General features: G+C 44.7%; 1 protein-coding gene across 1 annotated transcript in view; it reads right to left on the reverse strand.

Annotated features, from left to right (window-relative positions):
* FER1L6 (fer-1 like family member 6) overlaps window positions 1-10,789 on the reverse strand; it is a 129,855-nt gene extending 119,066 nt beyond the window's left edge. Inside the window, exons 1-4 of the mRNA XM_052651744.1 lie at window positions 10,707-10,789; window positions 6,082-6,202; window positions 2,514-2,568; window positions 1,913-2,044 (exon numbers count right to left, since the gene is read on the reverse strand). Coding sequence (XP_052507704.1) covers window positions 1,913-2,044; window positions 2,514-2,568; window positions 6,082-6,202; window positions 10,707-10,782 — 384 coding nt within the window. The 5' untranslated portion in view covers window positions 10,783-10,789. The remainder of the gene's footprint in view (window positions 1-1,912; window positions 2,045-2,513; window positions 2,569-6,081; window positions 6,203-10,706) is intronic.
* Window positions 10,790-22,672: the final 11,883 nt, after the last annotated feature.

Here is a 22,672-nt window from a genome sequence, read left to right on the forward strand (position 1 = left end):
TCACCCCAATTATGCCATTTAAATATCATTATAAGTAGTATCCAAAGGCTGAAAAAAATTTTTAATATCCATCAATGAGGGACTGGCTGGTTTAGTAAATTATAAGAAGTCTATGCAATGGAAAACTCTACAGCAAAGAAGGGAAAGTAAGGTTGAACTAGATGTCTTGATACAGAATAATCTCTAGGATACATCATTTTGTGAAAAGGTCAAGGTCCAGGACAGTGTGCGTAGAACACTACCATTTGGCTACAATATTCGTTCACTTGGAATATTTCTGGAAAGATATACACCTGGAATATTTCTGGAAAGATACACAAATGCCTGGAGAGAAAGTCTGCCTCCAGGGAGGAGGACTTAGAGATCAAAGATCAGGGGAAACACATATACTGTATATATTTTCTCATAAATCATTTTATATTTTTCACATCTTTGACAGTTTTTAAAAACTATGTAATCTTTTTATTTAGAAATGAGAAATTAGTGTGTATAAACTTAGATCTATGTCTGTCTTTGATGTTTTCCTTTACAATTTTTATGCTGCTTAGAAAAATACCATTGCTTTACTTTCCAAATCAGTATGACTATGTCAAAATTAATAATTAAATTTTCAGTGTTTCTGCTCTGCAACTGAATGTTTATCTTCTTACTGCTGCTGCTGCTAAGTCGCTTCAGTCGTGTCAAACTCTGTGTGACTCCATAGACGGCAGCCCACCAGGCTCCCGTCCCTGGGATTCTCCAGGCAAGAACACTGGAGTGGGTTGCCATTTCTTTCTCCAATGCATGAAAGTGAAAAGTGAAAGTGAAGTTGCTCCAGTCTTGTCTGACTCTTTGCAACCCCATGGACTGCAGCCTACCAGGCTCTTCCATCCATGGCATTTTCCAGGCAAGAGTACTGGAGTGGGGTGCCATTGCCTTCATACTCAGAACTTATGATGGATGAAGATGAGTTTATAAGAAATTGGTACAACCAATATGGAAAACAGTATGAAGGTTCCTCAAAAAATTAAAAACAGAACTACCATAGGATCCAGCCATTCTACTTCTGAGTGTTTATCTGAATCAAATACAAATTCAAAAGGATATGTGCCTCCCTATGTTCAGTACTATTTATAATAGCCAAGATATGGAAGAAACTTTGTCCATCAACAGATGAATGGACAAAGAAGATGCGATATGTATACACGATGGAATATTTCTCAACCATAAAAACAACAATGAAATACTGCCATTTGCGACAGCATGGACAGACCTGGAGGGTAACATTCTGAGTGAAATAAATCAGATAGAGAAAGATAAATACCAGATGATTTCACTTACATGTGGAATCTAAAAAACAAAACAAATGAGCTAACGTAACTGAACAGAAACAGACTCATGGATACAGAGAACAAACTGATGGTTGCTAGAGGGGAGGGGTGTTGAGGGGATGAGTCAAAGGGAGCAAGAGGTGTGAACTACCAGTTATAAAGTAAATAAGTCATGGAGATGTAAATTAGAGCACAGAAAATATAGTCAAGAGTTTTATAATAACTTTGTGTGGTGGCAGATGGTAACCAGATTTACCACGGTGATCATTTCATAATGTATTTAAAAAACTGCATTACTAAGTTGTACATCTAAGACTAATATAATATTGTAAGTCAGTTATACTCTAATAAATATTTTTTAAGTAACCAGAAAATGGGTCTATTGAAAACAGCAATGAATTTAAAATCAGCAGGAATTCCTTGCCTCGACTGTCCATTGTCTGTTAAGTTTTGTTTGTAAGGAGGCTCAGCGAGCTTGCCTTGGGCTTAGATGAGGGATGGGAAGCAGTCAGGAGGAGCACAGATTTTCTGTTTGGCTGAAGAATGCTGCCATATGCTGAAGAGCATGTTGGTGGAGAGGAAGCTGGTGACCCATGACTTACTTCGTTGTAAAATGGGCTGTTGGTTCCTTCCTTCACTGTGCTTTGCTTCTTCTCATCCCCGACCTCGATGATCACAACCGGATCTATGTTCTCACCCACCAGCTGGCGGGCCTCCGTGATGGTTATGGCAATCTACAACACAAAGCAGCGTGCGCACACCCTGGGCCTGGCTGCTCAGTCACACAGGAAGAGCTGGGGGAGGGCTTCCCTGGTGACTCAGTGGTAAAGAATCCGCCTGCCGATGCAGGAGACACAGCTTCGATCCCTGGTCTGGGGAGATTCCTGCCGAGGAGCAACTAAGCCCACGCACCGCAACTACTGAGCCTTGCTCTAGAGCCTGGGAGCCACCGCTACTGAAGCCCGTGGGACGCAAGTACTGAAGCCCTTACACCCTAGAGCCCGTGCTCCACAACAGGAGAAGTCGCTGCAATGAAAGGCTCATGCACCTCGCCTGGAGAGTAGCCCCCGCTCACCGCAGCTAGAGAACAGCCTGTACAGCAGCGAAGACCTAGCACAGACAACACTGAATGAATAAATAAAACTATTTTTAAAAAAATAAGGAGAGCTGGCGGAGGCTGGGTAGGAAGGACTCATCACTTACTTGGTAATTTTGGGATCTGACCTCCCCATCGTGGATCTTAGTCAACAGTTTTGATCTATTGAAAGAAAGTTTAACACATATGTTTCATTAAGTATAAACCTACCTGTGGAATCTAGAAAAATGAATCTATTTCCAGGGCAGGAATAGAGATGCAGATGTAGAGAATGGACGGATTGACTGAGCAACTTCACTTTCTTTAGAATTACCTGGTGGCTCAGACGGTAAAGAGTTTGCCTGCAAGGCAGGAGACCTGAGTTCGATCCCTGGGTTGGGAAGATCCCCTGGAGAAGGAAATGGCAACCCACTCCAGTATTCTTGCCTGGAGAATCCCATGGATGGAGGAGCCTGGCGGGCTACAGTCCATAGCATCGCAAAGAGTCAGACACGACTGAGCGACTTCACCTTCCCTTTCACAGGGATGGGGTAGGCAGGGTGGGACAAACTGAGAGTAGCGCGGACACAGCTACCGCGTGCGCAAGAGCTAGCGGGAGCTGCCACATGGCACCGAGAGCTCAGCTCCGTGCTGACCTGGGGGTGGGGGTGGGGGTGGGGGTGGGGGTGGGGGTGCGGGTGGGGGTGGGGGTGGGGGTGCGGGTGGGGGTGGGGGAGGGGGGAGGGGGGAGGGGGGAGGGGGGAGGGGGGAGGGGGGAGGGGGGAGGGGGGAGGGGGCCCACAGGGAGGGGACATACGCAAACACATGGCTGACTCACTTCATTGCACAGCAGAAACTAATACACAGTTGTAAAACAATTATACTGCAAAAAAGGTAATAAATGCCTCTTCAAAAAAATGTAATTACTATTCTCTAAAAAAATAAATAAATAAAAGAACCTACCTTAAATCCATAAGCCACGCTAATATTTTCCCAGGTATTTCTAAGTGCTTTTATTTATACCAGATATTCTCTCTCCCTTTCTGGAGTAGGTAAGTGTAAATGGACACGTGACTTAACCTCTCTACGACTCAGTTTTCCCATCTTAAAAAATGGAGCTAATAATAACCCATATACATGGAGTGATTACTTCAATTAAAAGATGTAATATATATAAAGATTTAACAGCATATGGCAAAATTAAACATCAACTCTTATTGTGAGTATGATTATCAGTAACATTTATTTCTTATTTTACAGAACGAGAACCTGAGATGCCCCAGCAAATCAGTGGCAGACCTGGGTCTAAATAAAAATCTTCTTTATCTGCTGTCTGGTCCTATCCAGATGACCACTTTGCCATTTCTCGTCTATACAGCAATTCTGGGTTTCATGATTGCTTTTAGGGGGAAAAAATTGGTAAAAAAATAAAAATAAAAAACAAAGAAGATTGCAGGGAACAACCAGCCATCTTAGTGAGATTTCACTTTCAGGGGACTTCATTTGTCTGGACTGTCACAAGTAATTGAAAACAGATGTGCAATGCCTGGGCATTTAGAGATTGGATAATAATAGAAAGATATAAAAAAATCCTTGTTGTCACAGAAGCACAATGGGTGGGGAAAAAAACAGAGCTCGAGTTTCTATAGAATTTTATTCTCTTGCCTTCTAGCAACACTGCATCTGATTTCATTCTGTTTCTGCTCATTGTAACTGACTCTAGTAGAGAATAAACTAGTTAAGAATCTCAAGGCTTTGGAGTCAGACTGATCTGAATTAGAATATTTGTTTTCCCCAGTTTTGTGACATTAACCTTAATTTCTTCATCTAAAAATAGAAATAATTTCTACTGCATAGGGTTGCTCTATGGATTAAAAGAAATATTGCATGTAGGAAAAGATAGATATCAAAGGGTATCTGTTCTTTAATAAAATGGCAAACCTGTACCGAGCATTTACTATGTGAAAACTCTGTGCTAGTCTCAGGGAGAAAACATGAAGAAGCCATCATCTTGGTCCTTGCAGAGCTAGCGATCTATCCAAGGGAGAGAGGACCAGAATATATAGACAGAACTGTTAAGCACAAAATGTGTCATAGGGAAAGAACGTAACAGAAGATCAGAGAAGAGAAATATGCGTGAGAGCCAAACTAAGCAATAAAGATGTCACTACAGAGGTCAAGTTTGAATTGAGCACTGGTGGATGGGTAGAATTTTAACTGATGGAAAATTCACTGACCAAGGAGAAAGGAAAAGGCTATTACTTCTTCTCTTTCACCCGCCTTTCTCCACCAATGCAGTACTATTATCCTAGTAAAATAAATGTCAAAGGATCCATTAAAGGATATTAAAAATAATTGAAATCCTGATTCTGGAGTTTGAAGGGGGTAGGTGTCAAGGTGCAGTGTAGGGGGGAAGGAGATATTACAGTGAGTATGAGCATACAAATTTCATGCCTTCTTTTAAGAGTCAATCTCTGAGCTATCACCTTTTCTGATTTGCATCTCTCTCTGCCCCTCTACCCCACCCTTACACACATATACTGTGCATCCTGTCACAGCCCAGTAATAACAACTCAGGATCTTCCTGCCACCCAGGGAAGCACTAATTTGCTCTACTGATAGTAATAATCCTGAGTGGAAAAGGAAAGGATGGCATGAGGAATTATCATAAATAAGAAATGGACACAAATCAAAGGGTATCTAGCCCCAGTTTTTGGCTTCCCCATATCCAGACTGTCTACTCTGGAAATTGTAGTCTGCTCTTGCTGTGACATGGGCTGGACTTGTGACTTGCACTGGCCAAAAGAATGCAGCAGAAGTGACTTTTGCCAATTTCAAGCCTAGGTTCAAGAGATCTTGTGTATACTTCCATTCTTTCTTTCAGAACTCTGGCATTAGCCCCACTGGAAAAAGTTTGGGGGGAATTCCCTGGTGGTCCAGTGGTTAGGACTCCCCACTTTCCCTGCAGGGGGTGTGGGTTCAGTACCTGGTCAGGGAATTAATATCCCACAAACTGTGTGGCAAAAAAAAAAAAAAAAGCCTAGCTTGCTAGAGGATGCAATACTATAGTGAGAAAAGCCCCATAGCTCCAGGTAAAGAAATCCTAGGCCAGCGAACAACGGACGAACCCTCAAACTAAAATCAACAGAGCTGCCTAATGATGAGAGGAACATGAGTGATGTACTTGTGACAACCTGGAACCAGTAAAAACTAACCAACTAACCCGTAGACTCATGAGCAATAACGAATTCTTACCTTAAGCCTTGGGGTTATTTGTTACACACCGATAGCTAACTAATAGAGCAGATTGCGTGCAGAAGGTCAGTTTGTTCTGACTTTTTGTTGGGTAGTAAAAGAATCACTTTCTCATTTGGGACAAACACAAAGCTAAGACATCTAGCATCTCGATGACTTAAAGAACAGGTGAGGGACAGCTCCTGATTCTGTCTCCTGCTGCTGTTGTCATTCCTGAACAATGAGGGACATGAAGATTTAAAACTAGAAGCTGGTAGAGCCGGGGCCCTCACCAGCACTGCCGTAGAGAAAGTGAAGGGGACACAGCACGCTGTCTTCCTGCCTCAGACCTTCAGCTCCTTGTAGACAGGGACTGGTGTTACTCTCCCAGAGCCTGCAGGGTACCTGGCACAAGGGAGGTGCTCAGTAGGTGTAGGCTGATTGCCTGTGTCAACACTGTACCTTCTCTTTGGAGGAGATGAGGGGACAGGAGTGATGGAAGTATTGTCATAAATCAAATCTCCTCCCAGGCCTTCCTGGTGAGAAGGTCCCTCCTGTGGTGTTTCCACTTCAGCTTGACCATCTAGAGAAGCAAACAAAGGGAAAAGTCTATTAAATCTGCCACACCGTGGTGGTCTGAGCCTCGACTCTGTGTCCAGCGCTATGCCAGTCACCACAGACACACAAGGAGACCAGAAGACAGTCCTTGACCTCATGGACCTTAACATTTTATTGGCAGAAAGGCCAGACACATGTTATGCATCTTCTGTTTCCAAAAAAAAGGGTAGATTTGTATGCCTGGTGTTGTGGGGTTATGGCTTATGAATTTAAAGATGCGCTTTCAAGTCACAACCTTGCCACATTTAGACTTTAGACAACTAATTTATTCCCTCTCCGTCTCATTAGCAAAATGTCATATGCATAAAAATTACCTGTGACGCTGTTAAAATGCAGATTCTGATTCAGTAGGTCCAGGGTAGGGCCCAAGACTCTGCATTTCTAAAAGCAAGGTCCCTGGTGAGGCCATTCCTGCTGTTCGAGGGCTAGTTTTGAGAAGCAAGGTGTCATAGCTTGAATAATGTTCCCCAAAGAGAACAGATCCTGGTCCGTTTTCATAAATGTAATTTTATACTGAACCTCAATATACAACACAAGTCTGTTGACACCAAGCTGTTCTATGTGCCATGGGGTGGAATGCAGGGCAGTGACCTTCTCCCAGGCTCATCATCACCCTCTTCAGCAACCCCTGAAGCCATTTCTTAGAACCCTGGGCTCTATGGGAAACTGGTAAGCTTCTAAACCCCTTCCAGCTTTGATATATATTGATTCTCTGATTTGAATTAGTGAACCAACAAAACAGAACTGAGTCAGAAGACAGTCCAGCCTGCAGAGACCCTAGAGTTAAGCCAGTACCCAACTGTGCGACTTGAAGTGTGATGATAAACTTTATTGCTCCCCGTCTGGACCACAGGGCCTCGGGAATGAGGAGCAACTGTTACAGGGTCAGGTATCCAGCGAACATTCTTAGGAACCTTAACATGCCAGAATCTGGGCTATGTTAGATGTACAAGATGGAGAAATTAGCAAAGCATGGACTCCTCTCTATGGGGGTTTATATGCAGGAGGGTGAGACCGCCCTGGAGGTGGGAAGGCAGTCAGCTGAAGCTTCATCCATAGCCAACATTCATTCACTCACCCACTCCCTCATCCATTCATTCACTCCCTCATTCATTCAGTCACTGAAATACTGTGTCCTCTCCAATCAAGTAACCAAGCAGCATCCACTGTAACCTTCTTTAAAAAAAATAAATAAAAGATTATGTTTCTCTTTTGAAAACCCCTCTTTTGAAAAACTGCACTTAGAATATGTCTGAAGTCCACACAGGACTCTAATTCCCTACCTACCTGACTGCCATCTCCTCCTGGCTCACCTGCTCCTCTGGTCCCGCCCTCTTTGCTTTCTAGTTACTCACTCCCATCCCTTCTAACAAGCCGCCTCCTGCTTGGAGTTTTTCTTCACAGGCTGCTCCACCTGAGTTGCTCTCCCTGCCCTGGTGGGCTTCCACTCATCCTCAATGTTGTCACTTAAATATTTCCCCCCCAGGAAGCCCCTCTCGAACCACACTAAAAGAAATCCCCCAATAGACTCCACTTAAGCACATGGTCTGTTTTCTTTCCAGCGCTTTTCTCCCCTTGTAATGCAGTTTCCTCATCAGGGCTCCCACGGGTAACAGATGGCCCAACCAGGACAGGATGTTCTGAGGACTTTTTACAAAGGTGTGGGTGTAGAAAAACCACAAAGGGTTGTAGAGCTATCTGGAGCTCACGGCAGCCAAGCTGCTACCACTTGGAGACCCTCCAGATGAGGAGAGAGAATAGTTACTAGAACCTGAGAAGAGAGGAGTTTGGGTCCCGTGGGCTTCCCTAGAAGGAGGGACGACCATCCTCCAGTTGGGGGACACGCCCTGACCTCCCTCTCCTCCTTCCCCCAGACCTCGTGCTGGGGTGCACCACTGGGGAAGCGACCTGGGTCGTGCATCCAGTGGGGTCAGCCTCCTAGGACAGAGAACAGATGAACAAGGGCGGAGAATAGATCTGGAGGGACAAACGGAAGAGTCCCCCACAGGACTGTCCTCCCTCTAAACTATCCAGTGTCACCACTGTATACCCAGAATCTGGCACAACACCTGACACTTAGAAGACATGCTGTTAATATTTGTTGAATGAATGATGATCGTGGAAGGTACCCGATAACTACTCATTGGGTAACTAATTAATGGGTACGTGCTTATGTTACAAGCTCAGTTGTGTCCCAGCTCTTTGAGACCCATGGATTGCAGCCTGCCAGGTTCCTCTGTCCATGGGTTTTCACAGGCAAGAATACTGGAGAGGGCAGCCGTTTCCTCCTCCAGGGGATCTTCTGACCCAGGGATCGGATCCACGTCTCACGTCTCCTCCATTGGCAGGCAGGTTCTCTACCACTGAGCCACCTGGAAGCCCTAATGATGGATGGGTCATGGTAACTGGTATTTTACAAAATTAGGGCATAGCCATTAGGTCTCAAAGTACACAGATGTAAGAGCCATAGACTTTGAGAATCTCTAAACACTTCACCCAGAGGAGCCCTAACTTCCCCAGTCATGCCAAGAAGGAAAGACCAACTCGTACTCAGTTCCATAGACTCTGTTTTGTCAATCTGCAGGGTCAGGCCCTGGCCAGCAGGATGGAAACTATTTACTTTCCAGGAGAGGCCTGATTCCTCTTTGCCCTGTTTGCTTTGTGGGCTGAAGACTCGAATTAGAATGAGCCATGGGAACCAGGTCCTCTGAAACACCGGTGGTCAGCTGCCCTAAATCTCCTCCAGCTTATTCTTTCCCTGCTGCGCAGTCAGTGAGGGCTCCTCACTGGAGGCTGACCCGCGGGGGAGGAAGCCTGAGCTCTGGTGTGAGAACCCAGCCTCAGAAGCCAGTTTCTCCATCTATTGCTTGTGTAACCTTGAGCAAGCACTTCCCCTCTCTGAACCTCTTCTAAAATGGGGGCAAAAGAATCTACATTTCAGAGTCATGAATAATGTATGTCAAGTCAAAAGCAGAAGGGGCTTATTCAATGTGTCAGAGATATTATTTTTCATAAGGTCCTTGAAGAAAGGAAATGTTTGTTTTTCAACCTTGTACCTCCAGGACTACTGCAGGGTCCTACTTAGGGTGTAATTTCAAGGACATCAGGAAGGACCCTGGAGTCTTTTCCACCCACTCCCTGATACCTTCTATTTCACCCAATAGATAAGTACTTCTCTTGAGCTTTAAACCTTGTCTCCACTTAAAATGTGATGCCTCTCCTGTCCCATCCAAGGATGACTTAATCATTATTATTATTAGCACTTCAGTATTCCATATTTTTCTTTAGTAAGATTGGGTTTTACATGGGAGTGAGGAGTGGAGTTGGGGTTGGGGAAGGCAGAGATAAGGCACCTACAGGAGACAGCAGTGAAGGTTAATGGTGGATCCCTCCAAGGAGACAAGGAGGGTGAAAATAAAGCAGACCCATGTTGGTTTAGAAACAGTCCAGAAAGCTGGCTTTGAACTGGCTGTTGTCAGGGCCACCCAGCAGAACTCTCCAGGCATCACCCTAGACCTGTCCACTGGAAGGAGTTGATCCTCATTGATTCAATACACTTGACCATCTCCCTGATTCGGGGCCTGGCCTCCACCACCATGGGTCACATTGTAACTTGGGATTTTCTGCTTTTGGAAAAGGAAGTAGCCCATTCTAACTGTAGAATATCCGAGAATCTGGATTTGCATCCCTATGCCGTTGCTTCCTGGCTCTGTGCCCACCCCCCAGCCCCCACCTCAAGGCCGGCCGTCAAGGGTCTGTGCAGCCCACTGAGCCCTGTGATTAGAAGGATTTCACTGTCCTTGGCTTAATGCTCTGCAATCACCATCCATAAGTTCTTGACAATGGCTTTGCGTTTTGGTTTTTCCACTGAGCCCTGCCATCCTGCAGCTGGTCTTTTCCACACTTCAAGTCCTCTTGCTGCATCTCTGCGACCTCATTTGTGAAACTGGGATGACCGCACCTTCTGGCAGGATGATGGAGGGGTTAAATGAGTCCATGGATGGAAAGCCTCCCCCAGAGCAGCTGCTGCCCTCCCGCTGATTTTCATCATCTCACTTGCTTCTCCCCATGACCCCCACGGTCAGCTGAGCCCACACTCCAAACACTTATCAAAGGGAGAAGCTGGGACTTGGAGGTGCTGAGTGATTTATCCTGGGGCACAGAGAAAGTCAGAGCAGAGCCCAGAGCCTGAGCTCTTCTGTCACTGCCTCCTTGTGGGGCGGGGAGGAGGGGTGCCTTTCATGGCCCAGCAGATGTCCACCCACCCACTTGGCTCAGCGACCAGATGACCCAGCACTGACGGGGATTGCCGTGGGTGCACACTTGGGGTTGGCAGGATTTGAAGACCCAGACACAGTTCCCACTCACTCCCACGGAGAGTGAACCCCCTTTTCAGGCAAGTAGGGGTCAACTCTGGAGACCCGCAGGCCCCAGGGTAGTGGTCCCTCCCCAACTCCCAAAAGCCTCACCTTGGGCACCTTTGTTGGCTAGGATTAACCCCTTCTCTGCTTTATTCTTCTTCTTCTTCAGCTTGAGCCCAAACATCCCTTTTCTGGAAAAAAAAAAAAGGAAGAAAAACTAAAAAATACAGTAATAGTAACTTTGGCTCATTCAGACACGTTAAGAGAAAATAAACACACACACACACTGAGTTTTTCTGGAAGCTGACCATCCTCCTCATCCACCCTGGAAGGGCATTAAAAGACAAGTGTCAAGGGAATTCCCAGTGGTTCAGTGGTTAAGACTCAGCACTGTCACTGCTGGGGCCCAGGTTCAATCCTTGGGGGAACTAAGATCCAACAAGCTGTGCAGCACAACCAAAAAAATAAAACCCACAAGTGTCAGGATGACCCAACACACTCTCCAGATAGGTCTGCTTTTGCAGAAACCATGAAATACCACCTGAACAGAAATCAAGAGATCCACCAAGAACCACAGTTAAAAGATAGCACTAGCTATTTTTACCTCCATTTCTCTTTTCTCACCTATGCCAGGCACTCAGAACAAATGATATCATTTAATCAACACAGCAACCCTCACCTACCCATCTTACAGATGAACAACCAAGGCTCAGAGAGAGTAGATAATGTTTCCAAGGTCACACAGCCCCTAAGTATCAGAGCTACCCCTGGAGCCGGGTCTGCGTGATGTCAGAGCCCAGACTCTAACCACTGAGAAGCCTGAGCCTGCTGATTCCCCTAAGCAGAATAAAACACCCTTTCCACAGCCAAGCTCTCAGACCATTTCCAAGGGCAAGCAGCCCTGGGATTTATTGAGGTCACGCCACAAGTACACAGCTCAGCTGACATATGGTATATGCCCAGAATGTCAGCCACTATCATTATTATTATTATTAGCCAAGAGCAGGAATCCATTTGGGGGCCTCCTTCTCAACTCAAGGCTTTCCTGGTGGCTCAGCCATTAAAGAATCTTCCTGCAATGAGGGAGACTCGGGTTCAATCCCTGGGTCAGGAAGATCCCCTGGAGAAGAGAATGGCTACCCACTCAATTATCCTTGCCTAAGAATTCCATGGAGAGAGGAGTCTGACAGACTACAGTCCACGGGGTCACAAAGAGTCAGACACAACTAAGTGACTAACACTTTCACTTTTCTCAGCCCAGGAAAGGGCCCAGTCTGCTGTCTACAGCTGATATCAGGAACATCCTGACTCTCTGCTGGCCTCCTGAGAGAACCCCTCTCTGGAGCTGCATGGAAGGGTGGCAAGTCAGAAAAAGTCCTAGCCTTGCATCGGGCAGGCTGGTGGGGTGGCCCATAGAGGGGGGAAGAAGAGGAGCAGGGACAGAAGGGAGGAGAGAGCAGCAAAGCTCACACCCTTTCAAGGAGCCTCTTGCAGTCCTGGAGCAATACAAGGACAGTGAAGGAACCGAGGAAGCTTTCCCTTTCGCTGACATATTTAGGACTCATGACGGGGTGAACTGCAGTAGCCAAGTTTAGGGCCTCCACAGCCAGACTCCCTGGCTTCTAAACCCATCTCTGCCTCCTTGAACAGGTCACTTAACCTCTCTATACTCCTGGGTCCTCATGTGTAAATGAAATAACAGACGTAAAGCATTTAGCCCAGTACCTGCAACATACTAGTTGCTCAGTAAATGTTAGTTATTCTCATTATTTGAAATGATAGAGTTAGGACCAATGAGAAGAAGCAACTAGGAGACAGATGTCCCCTCCATTCACTTATGTGCTTATTTATTCTTTTTCATCCTGCTTTGATCCAGATGAGGAATTAAGGAGCCTTCCTTGTTGGCGCTATCTGAACAGTGAATGAACTGCATTGGGTGGGAGTGAGTTCCCTGTTCCTGGGTGTTTGCAAGCAGATACCTGAGAGCCACTAGTGATGGATGCTGTAGGGAGGACAAACATCGAAAGTCAGTGGGGGAGGGGGACTGGCCTAAGGGACCTGGTTGGGGTGGGGGGGCGGTGAGCCTTTGAGACCCTGAAATACAGTAAAATGGAAACAGTAGGCTCCAGAACCACCCAGACATGGGTGGATTGGACAAGTCACGGCAGTTCTTGGAGCCAGTTTCCCCCAGGGTACAATGGAGATAAATAACAAGGTACATTCTTCACAGGATTGTTCTAAGAATAAAAAGGAGTAAGTAAGCAAAATACCTAGGACAGTGTCCAGGATATAAAGAGTATTAAAATGTACCCTTTTTCGAGGTAGTATTTTTCCCACTTTGATTTGCCATCAGCTGTGATAAGGACACCCTTTTACATCTCCCAGGAATCTTAGCTACACCAGGGAAATCTCTCTTTCCTGAAACTCTTGGAGAAAATTTCCAATAATAGTTTCACCTTTCCTGTTTTCAAAGGAGAGTTACCCAGCAGAGGTACCATGGCCAGCGCTTTCCAAACCCTGAATTGCCACTGTGGTCCCCAAGGGCTCACTGCCTGTGATCATTTCATGGAGGCAGAAGCAATGTTCCTGGGAACCTGGCCAGCGAGCTCTCAGATGACTTGAGTAGACTGAGCTGTTTCCATTTGGTAACAGGAAGTTGCTACCAATAAATAAGAGTGCCTACCAGAGGGAGACTGAATACACCTTTAGGGAGCAGAAGTGTTCATCACGGATGGCCTCAGCATTCTGAACTCTCCCACGGGGCAGCTGGGGACTGAGGCATCGGGGCACACTTTAGGCTGCTATCGTGGGCATGGGAGGAGGGAGAGGTGTCCCACCTCTTAGAATAGGCAATCCATGTGGCAGACTTCACTGTTGTCTTATTTTAAATACATTGCCACAGTCTCCCCAACCTTGAGCAACTGCCAACCTGACAGAGCAGTCAGCAGCCATTAACACTGAGACAAGACTCTCCACCAGAAAAAAAGATTACCACTCACTGGATGCTCAGCATCTTTTTTCAGCAATAAACTATTATTTTTAGCAATAAAGTATTTTTTAATTAAGGTACATGCACTTTTTAAGACATAATGCTTTTGCACACTACAGTATAGTATAAACACCCCCCAAACCCCACTTTGTTTTTTGGCTGCGCCACGCAGCTGGCTGGATTTTATTTACTTGACCAGGGATTGAACGCAGACTCTTGGAAGTGAGAGTCATGAGTCCTAACTACTGGACACCAGAGAATTCCCTGAACACCTTTTAGCTGCATTAGAAAACTGAAAAATCCGTGCAGCTCATTTAATTATCATATCCAATTTAGGGCTTTCCTGGTGGCTCAGTGGTAAAGAATCTGCCTGAGACAGGCACCCCTACCCCTTAAAACCAAAAGCTCTTAACTCTGTTGTCTATTAGACACACCTAGGAGGTTTGAAATATGCCAACATCCGGAACCACCCTCAGAGATTTTTAATTGATTTGGGGGAAGAATCAGTTTTGAGAAGATCACAGCTCAGAACCCCTGCAGAGGAAGTCAGAGCACTTCTAGTAATGCCCAAGGAATTGACAACCCACTCTGCTTTCTGGAGGGGGGCTGATGTTTGTTTCACAAACACACAAGGTTGTTTGCCTGGAACCCTGAGTCATTCCTCAAGGATACTCCAGCATGATGCCCGGTGTGAAAAGGCTTCTTGATGAAAGTTGATTTCTCCTCCTCAGCCACATGACATCCACAGTAGAGAGAGGACACAGCTTGCCAAACCAGAAAGATCAAGTCATTGGCAGATCAGGCAGCAGAGGGTAAGCTGGAGACACAGAACCCAGCTCAGGCCCCAGCTTGACCCCACCTGTTAGCTCCAGAATCTGGGGCTGGATGCTTAACTCAGATGAGCTTGTTTCATTCACATATAACACAATATTTCTTATCTAACCACAGGGTGATGTTTAAAAAGGACACAATGCTTAGACAAAGCAAAATGTGCTATGAAATGAAGTGAAAGTTGCTCAATCATGTCCAACTCTTTGCAACCCCATGTACTGTAGAGTCCATGGAATTCTCTAGGCCAGAATACTGGAGCGGGTAGCCTTTCCCTTTTCCAAGGGATATTTCCAATCCAGGGGTTGAACTCAGGTCTCCAGCATTGCAGGCGGATTCTTTACCAGCTTAGCCATAAGGGAAGCCCAGAAATAAGGAATTGCATAACCTATCCCTTCTCCAGTGGATCTTCCCGACCCAGGAATCGAACTAGGGTCTCCTGTATTGCAGGCGGATTCTTTACCAACTGAGCTATCAGGGAAGCCCCAAATGTGCTATAGATTATTATTATTTTCTTGATGACAAGAAAACATGCTACAATATTCCCCTGAGTTAAAAATTTTTTAAACATTCTTTGACACTCACCATGTTCCATGAAATACCAGGTTATACACATTAGATCTTTGGATCCCCAAAATATACCGTGCATGAGACAGATGCTATTATTACCCATTTTTACAAACAAGAGGTTGTCAGGGGCCTCGAGGGGTGGGATTCAGGGAGGGAGACTCAAGAGGAAGGGGGTATATGTATACATAGAGTTGACGCATGTTGTAGTAGAGCAGAAACTGACACAACATTGTAAAGCAAGTATACTTCAATTTAAGAGATATATTTATAACACAAATAAAATTAAATTAAAAAAAAAAGGATGCCAGTGGTTTCCAGTCAATATATTGGGATCAGCCAGTAACTCAGGAAGAATTGCCTGGTAAGTCTTCAAAGCAGCTGCCATCACCCACCCACCTCCATTGTGCCAAGGTTTCCATCACGGGAACCCCACCACGTACACTTCTAAAAAAGGATGCCAGTCTCTGGCTTAGGGTCTATTGAATCTCCCCCAAGGGCCACCCAAAGATAAGTCAAGAGATGCACAGAAATGTCTATACCCACCTGGCCTCCTCAGGGTGAAAGCTACCATGACTCCGATACCTGCGTCCAAACAACGAGAGCATTAAACAGTGTGTGTGTGTAACACGCTTCTGCTCATCTGTTCAAGGTGGTGTCTCTCCACGTGGACCCCAGGGCTCACGCAGGCAGGGAGGCAGCCAGCACAGCGCACAGAAAGAGGAGCCGGGCAACTGGGGTTTGGGTCTCATCTATGTCACTTTCTGACTGTGTCTCTGGGGCCGGCCATGGGACTTTGAGCTCCAGGCTCCTCTTCTGCAGGAAGTGGCGATAAAGTTCACTTTGCTTTTCTCATGGGGGTGCTGTGTGTGTGACCTCCTTGAACCCTCACGCTGCACTGTTAAAAGTTCTACAGATAACTACTTTGCGGTCATGTCCACAGCTCAGGGGAGCCAGGATTAGGAAATGGCTCACAACCATGGTCTCTATGTGGTTTTCCACTCGTCACCAGATCCCTCTTCTAGAATCATCTTTTCTACCTTCAGTGCAGAATAGAAGCAGCTCAGGCCAAGAGGCCAAACACTAAGTTAATTGCATCAATGGGTGTGACCAGTCCAGGCCCTTCTCACTCTTCTTCCCATCTAAGAGGACTCAGGTCCTCTGCACCTCACCCACCAAACACAATCATAACATCCAGTGTAGAAAAAATTATTTTTTGATTTGTGAGTTTCTGTATATGACAACCATTGAAAATGTTTTCAAATATATATATATATTTGAAAAATATACTACATTTAATATATTAATGTTCGACAAATTTCCTTTATCAAAGAATGGATTTGCAGGTAATCAGGTCTATCTTAAAAAACAAAACAAAATCAAGCTTCATCACCATTTTGAGGTTATCATAGAGCCTTGAGTAAGTTTCTAGCTGCCTGTTGGAAATACCTTCTTGGGTACATGCTCTCTGTATACTCATCTTACTTCTAAGACTGGCATAGATTTATTAAAGGCAAGCCAGCAAACACAGAAATAGCTATAATGTGGGTTTTGACAGAAGACTGTGAAAATATAAATTCACATGACATCCTGCCTTGTCGAGACTGAAACTTTTCTTCCCCTCTCTCTGTGATCTGCCCATTACTATTCTCCTGATCATATCCTATTTGTTCAGAGCAATGATGATCAATTTCAGTGGTACATCAGGTTCTTGTTGAAGGGCCTTCTAAAACTCCTTCACACACTGTGGTCAGATCCCATCCCAGAGAGCCTGATTTCATTGGTCAGAGTGGGGCCAAGGCACAGTATTCTTTTAAGTTCCCCAGGTGATTCTGAAGTGCAGCAGGGTTTCAAACTCCTATGGCTAAGTTATCAGTACCGATGAGCTGTGTTCTCAGAGACAAGGTTTGTATTTTTTAAGGAAGTTCAAAGGTAATTTTTTAACCAGCAAGAACAATACCATTTAGGAAATTCTGGGTACTTAGTGAATTTATTTGGGTAGGCTGGGTGAATTTTATTGTCCAACCTCAACTCCTCTTCCACTCAAACTTCACCCCAACAATTAGCCCATAGAATTGATTGTCTTCTCTAATTCTGCACGGGATCAGCTCAGTCTTGATGGAATTGAGTCCTTCAGTTTAAGAGAGAAGGGTCAGTCCTCTATTAGGTCTGAGGTGTCCCAGGCAATGAACTGAGTAGATGCAGTGTGTTCGTGCCTGCTAAGATGCTTCAGTCATGTCAAACTCTTTGCAACCCCATGGACTCTAGCCCACCAGGCTCCTTTGTCCCTGGGATTCTCCAGGCAAGAATTCTGGAATGGGTTGCCACGCCCTCTTTCAGGGGATCTTCCTGAGCCGTGGATCGAATTCTGTGTCTCAGGTCTCCTGCATTGGAAGGCAGGTTCTTTACCACTAGCGCCACCTGGGAAGCCTGATAGATGGAGAACTGATTCCCAGTCTGGTGGGAAACACTCCATTTTTGCCTACTATAATATGGAATCTCCCACCTTGTTGAGGTAAACGGACGTTTCTCTCATTTTGTATATTCCAGCCCCATCAGCCATCACAATGAGATTCAGATATCACCAGCTCAGCATATTGTCACTAAAAACCTTGCTATTTCACCTGCCAGAGTCTAGGAAATGCCCCTCCAAGGATGCTAATGAATCCTCCCTCCTGTGGTTTCTCTGAGCCAAGGGTGACTCTGGAATAATCTGGAGTCACATTGGGTAGAACCATCCCGGGTTAAGCCAGTCTCTAACAGTCCTTCAGAAACCCTTGCCAAAAACTCAAGGGCAAAGTGGTAGGAGGTGCTGTTGTAGGTCTGTTCCAGGAAAATGGAGACTTCTTCCTCGATGCCTCTCACCCACCCTGCAGCACAGCAAGAGCATCCACTACTGAGGCCATCTTCCAAGGGCTGGAGGAACCTTTTTAACCCATGGCCACTAGCCTCCATCCTCTCCTGTTCTTCCACCTCTCTAGCTAAGGTCAGTGTATGACCGGGTTGGCTGGAGAGCAAGGAAAATAGAGAAACAAATTGGCAGGTCATGTCATTGACTCAGTATACTTAGGGCTGCTGGACTCCCCTGGCCCCAAGCTTTCTCTTTCCTGGATCCCTAAGAAAATGTTCATTTTTATTTCATCCTCTTTATATGCTGGTTAATCAGAGCCCTGATCTCTGTTCTCCTAAAGATAAAAGGATCTATCTCTAAGTCCCAAATAGACTTATTTAGAACAAGCATCTCTCTCTCCCTATGTCCCAGCATAAATCAGTCTTCAAGCTTCCACCCTTTTGAGACTTCCATCTTTTCTTTACTCCCTAAAATTTCCCTTTCTCATCTATCCCCTGAGTATCTTTTGGCACAATGATAACAGCATAGCATCCACTGGTTGGCATGTTTCTCTCCAGTCATGTTAAAGGTTTCTGTTCCTATGAGGTCTTCCCCTCTTTTGAGTCAGCTTTTCTGCAAAACATTTGTATTCTGCTTTCTGCTCCTACTACAGGAAGTAAGTCACTGAGGCAGAGATTCTTATCCCTGCATGCATCTGGGTGGGTGAGTCCCTCTGAGTCACAGTGAAGTATATGAAAATCGATCTGGATTCCACTCCATTCAGCTTCCTCCGATCTACCTTTGCCAGCTGTAAAGGTGATATGTTGATCCCAATTTGCCACATGGGTCTATTTCTCAATGGTTTTGAACATAACAGGGAAAGAGAAAGATACAGTTATAACCTTAAGAAAACCAACAGACTGACATATAAAGATTTTGTTATAGGTGAGAATCATTCATAATGGGTAAAGAGAGGATCTCTAAAATTCCTTTTGAGTCTCATTTTATTGGTGTAATGGACAACAAAGACAGAAGGATGGGTGCTATATTAAATTAAATAATTAAATTAAGTCCTCCCTTTGTAGGATTCTCCGAGCCTTTAATATGCTGACCTTCATCATGACTTTCCAAAGAGAGTGATAGAGTATTCAGATTTTCCTACATGAATTGGACCACATCTTTATCATAAAACATCTAATAATAAACAGCACCATTTGGGACACCCAGAGAAAGGAACTCTGGCAACCTGTAGTGCTCTTTTCTCTTTTGAAATTTTTATGAGATGAGCAGTTACCACGTAAGAGCCTTTGAGGAAGAAGAGAACCCAGAGCATCCCTCGCTCACATTCCCTCCTTGCAGCCACCCTGCTCCGACTCTCATACAGACCTCACTCTAACTTAGCCTTTCTGGGTCCATTCTTTCTCCTTCCTGCAAACTAGTCTCCATTCTGAAGCCATCTTTGCAAACTAGAAGAGCATAGAACTTCCTTAATATGGTAAAGAATATCTACCTAAATCCTAGAGTTAATATCACATCAATGATAAATATTAAAAGACTTTCTCTAAGATTTTAAAACAAGGATGCAAAGATGTTTGCTGTCAAGACATAGAGAACAGACTTGTGAACACAGCAGTGGAGGAAGAGGGTGGCACAGATTGAGAGAGTAGTGTTAAAACATATACACTACCATATACAAAATAGCCAGCCAGTGGGAAGTTTCTATACAACACAGAGAGCTCAACTCTGTGCACTGTGATAACCTAGAGGGGGGGGATGGGGTGGGGTAGGAGGGAGGTTCAAGAGGGAGGGGACATATGTATACTTATGGCTGACTCACGTTGTTGTATGGCAGAAATCAACACACCTTTTAAGGCAATTATCCTCCAATTAAAAAAAAAGATGTCTGCTATCAGCCCTTCTGTCCAACACTGTACTTGACGCCCTCCCTTAACAGTTCAATAAAGTTTGATTCGTTGAATTAATAAGTGGAGAAATCCCTTGAAGTCCAGTGGTTAGGACTCCTTGCTTTCAAGGCTGAGGACCTGGGCAGGGAACTAAGACCCCACAAACCACGTAGCCAGTCAAAAAATAAATAAATAAAGTTTGATTCATTGAATTAATAAGTGAGTTCAGTAGGTCATCTAGAAACAAGGTCAATTTTTAAAAAATCTATTGTACATTCCTATATCAATAACAAGGGGATTCTCTCATAGCTCAGTTGGTAAAGAATCTGCCTGCAATGCAGGAGACTTGGGTTTGATTCCGGCATGGGAAAGATCCCCTGGAGAAGGAAACAGCAACCCACTCCAGTATTCTTGCCTAGAAAACCCCATGGACAGAGGAGTCTGGAGAGTTACAGTTCATGGGGTCGCTAGAGTTGGACACAACTTAGCAAGTAAACCACCACCACCACCATACCAACAACAAAGTATTAACTAAAATTATAAATAAAAGATATCATAAGAGCATCAAAAGATTTAAAAACCTGGGAATAAACCTAAGAAATATGAGCAAGATTTCTATACCAGAAACTACAAAATAACATCAGTGAAGGGATACTCCGTGCTCATAGATGTAAAAATGCAGTATTGGAAAGATGTAAAACCTCCCTAACTTAATAGAGATTACTATTTACTCTATCCACTTGTGAAATTTTTCAAGTCATATATTTATAATTTGTGTGTGTGTTTTATGTGTATATGTCAAGCGTCAGGAAGATCATCTGGTGAAGGAAATGAAAACCCACTCCAGTACTCTTGCCTGGAAAATCCCATGGACAGAGGATCCTGGTGGGCTACTCTTCATAGGACTGCACAGTTGGACACAACTTAGCAGCTAAAGAACAACAATATGCTTCAACAAAATGCTTCACTTTTTAAAAACATAGATTTTGGGATCCAAAGTCTTGGCTTTGATTATCAGCTCAGCCACCTGCTAACTATTGAAACTTGAACAAATCTTTAAGCTTTCTGCACCTCCGTTTCTTTTTCTTTTTAGATCCTTCTTTTTTTTTTTTTTGATGTGGACCATTTTTAAAGTCATTATTGAATTTGTTACAACATTGCTTCTGATTTTTGTTTGTTTGTTTGCCTTGGTTTTTGGGCCCTGAGGCAGGTGGGGTCTCGGCTCCCCAGCCAGGGATCAAACGCACATCCCTTGCACTGAAAGGTGAGGTGTTAGCCCCTGGACTGCCAGGGAAGTCTCTGCACCTGTTTCTTCATCTATAAATTAGAGGATAAGTTATGCCTCTCTTAGATAGCTGTCATGAAAATCAAATGATATAAAACAGACAACATTCTATTTGTAAACACTGAAGTGCTATATCGTATGGCTATTGCTGTTTAGTGGCTAAATTGTGTCTGACTCTTTGCAATCCTATGGACTGTAACCCACCAGGCTCCTTTGTCCCTGAGATTTCCTAGACAAGAATACTGGAGTGGGTTGCCATCTCCTTCTCCAGGGGATCTTCCCGACCCAGGGATAGAACCCACATCTCCTGCACTGACAGACAAATTCTTTACCACTGAACCACCAGGGAAGCCCACCACATCCTGAACATGTTAATTAAAAGAAAAAACTGGATTGATGTTCTACGAATGTTCCTTAGGGCTCTCCACATTATAGGCTCAGCCCATTAATCCAGTATTTGACTTCCCATACTCTGTTCTCCAATCCAGTGGACAGCTCCTCCTAAACTCTTCACACGCTTCTGTCCATGAACCTGATCTCACTCCAGGGCCTCCACTGAAGGTAACTTCTCCCATCTCTACTGTCAACACCCACATCTTTCTTCTAGGAAAGTTCGGCTACCTCCTTTTATGCGAACAGTTCTTAGTTTTGTAAGGAGGAATTAAGTCACTCTTTCCTCTGGATTCCACTGGCACTTTGTCCTTATTTCTATAATATGGAATCACTTATTATAGAGATCATAAGAGTTACTTGAAAATGTCATTCTCTTTTATTAGAAGCTGAACTTTTGAAGGCAGTAACCAAGCCTATTTTATGTCTGTACCTCCATAATGCCTGGCATAGGCTCAATGACTGTAGGACAGATAGACAGAGAGATGAGCAGATAGAGCACACACAGAGAAAGGGCCACAAGAATTCACTGGAAGCTTTCTGTCTCTGTTTAAAAATGTGAAGTATCAGGGGCTTCCCTGGTGGTCCAGTGGTTAAGAATCCACCTTGCAATGCACGGGACGCTAGCTCTTCCCTGATCTGGGAAGATCCCATGTGCCACAGGGCAGCTAAGCCCGTGCACCATAACTACTGAGTCCACACCCTAGAGCCCACGCTCCAGAAGAGAAGCCACCATGGCGAGAAGCCCTTGTACCACAATGAAGAGTAGCCCCTGCTCGTCACAACTAGAGAAAGCCTGTGTGCAGCAGCAAAGACCCATCCCAGGCACAAAAGTTAAAAATAGAATTTTTAAAATGTATCATATCAGACAGAAAAGAGTTAAGACCATAATCAGAGCAGAGCATAATCAGAGAAGAGAGTAATCTCAAAAGTCAGTGGCTAGGCATCACTGACTCAATGGATGTGAGTCTGAGTGAAGTCCGGGAGTTGGTGATGGACAGGGAGGCCTGGCGTGCTGCAATTCATGGGGTGGCAAAGAGTCGGACACAACTGAGCAACTGAACTGAACTGAACTGAACTGAACTGAAGCCTTATCCTAATACTCACCTTGGAGCTGGGGAGAAAGAGGAAATTACTCATGATGGTAGCTGATAAACCATTTGTTCTCTGTTAAATGGTGCATCACCCCTGGCTGTCACCCAGCCTTGGTCTTCATCCATTTCTTTTTTTTTCCACTTTTTTTTTTTTTTACTTTACAGTACTGTAGTGGTTTTGCCATAC

The sequence above is a fragment of the Budorcas taxicolor genome, chromosome 14, assembly GCF_023091745.1.
Source record: "Budorcas taxicolor isolate Tak-1 chromosome 14, Takin1.1, whole genome shotgun sequence".
Lineage (NCBI taxonomy): Eukaryota > Metazoa > Chordata > Mammalia > Artiodactyla > Bovidae > Budorcas > Budorcas taxicolor.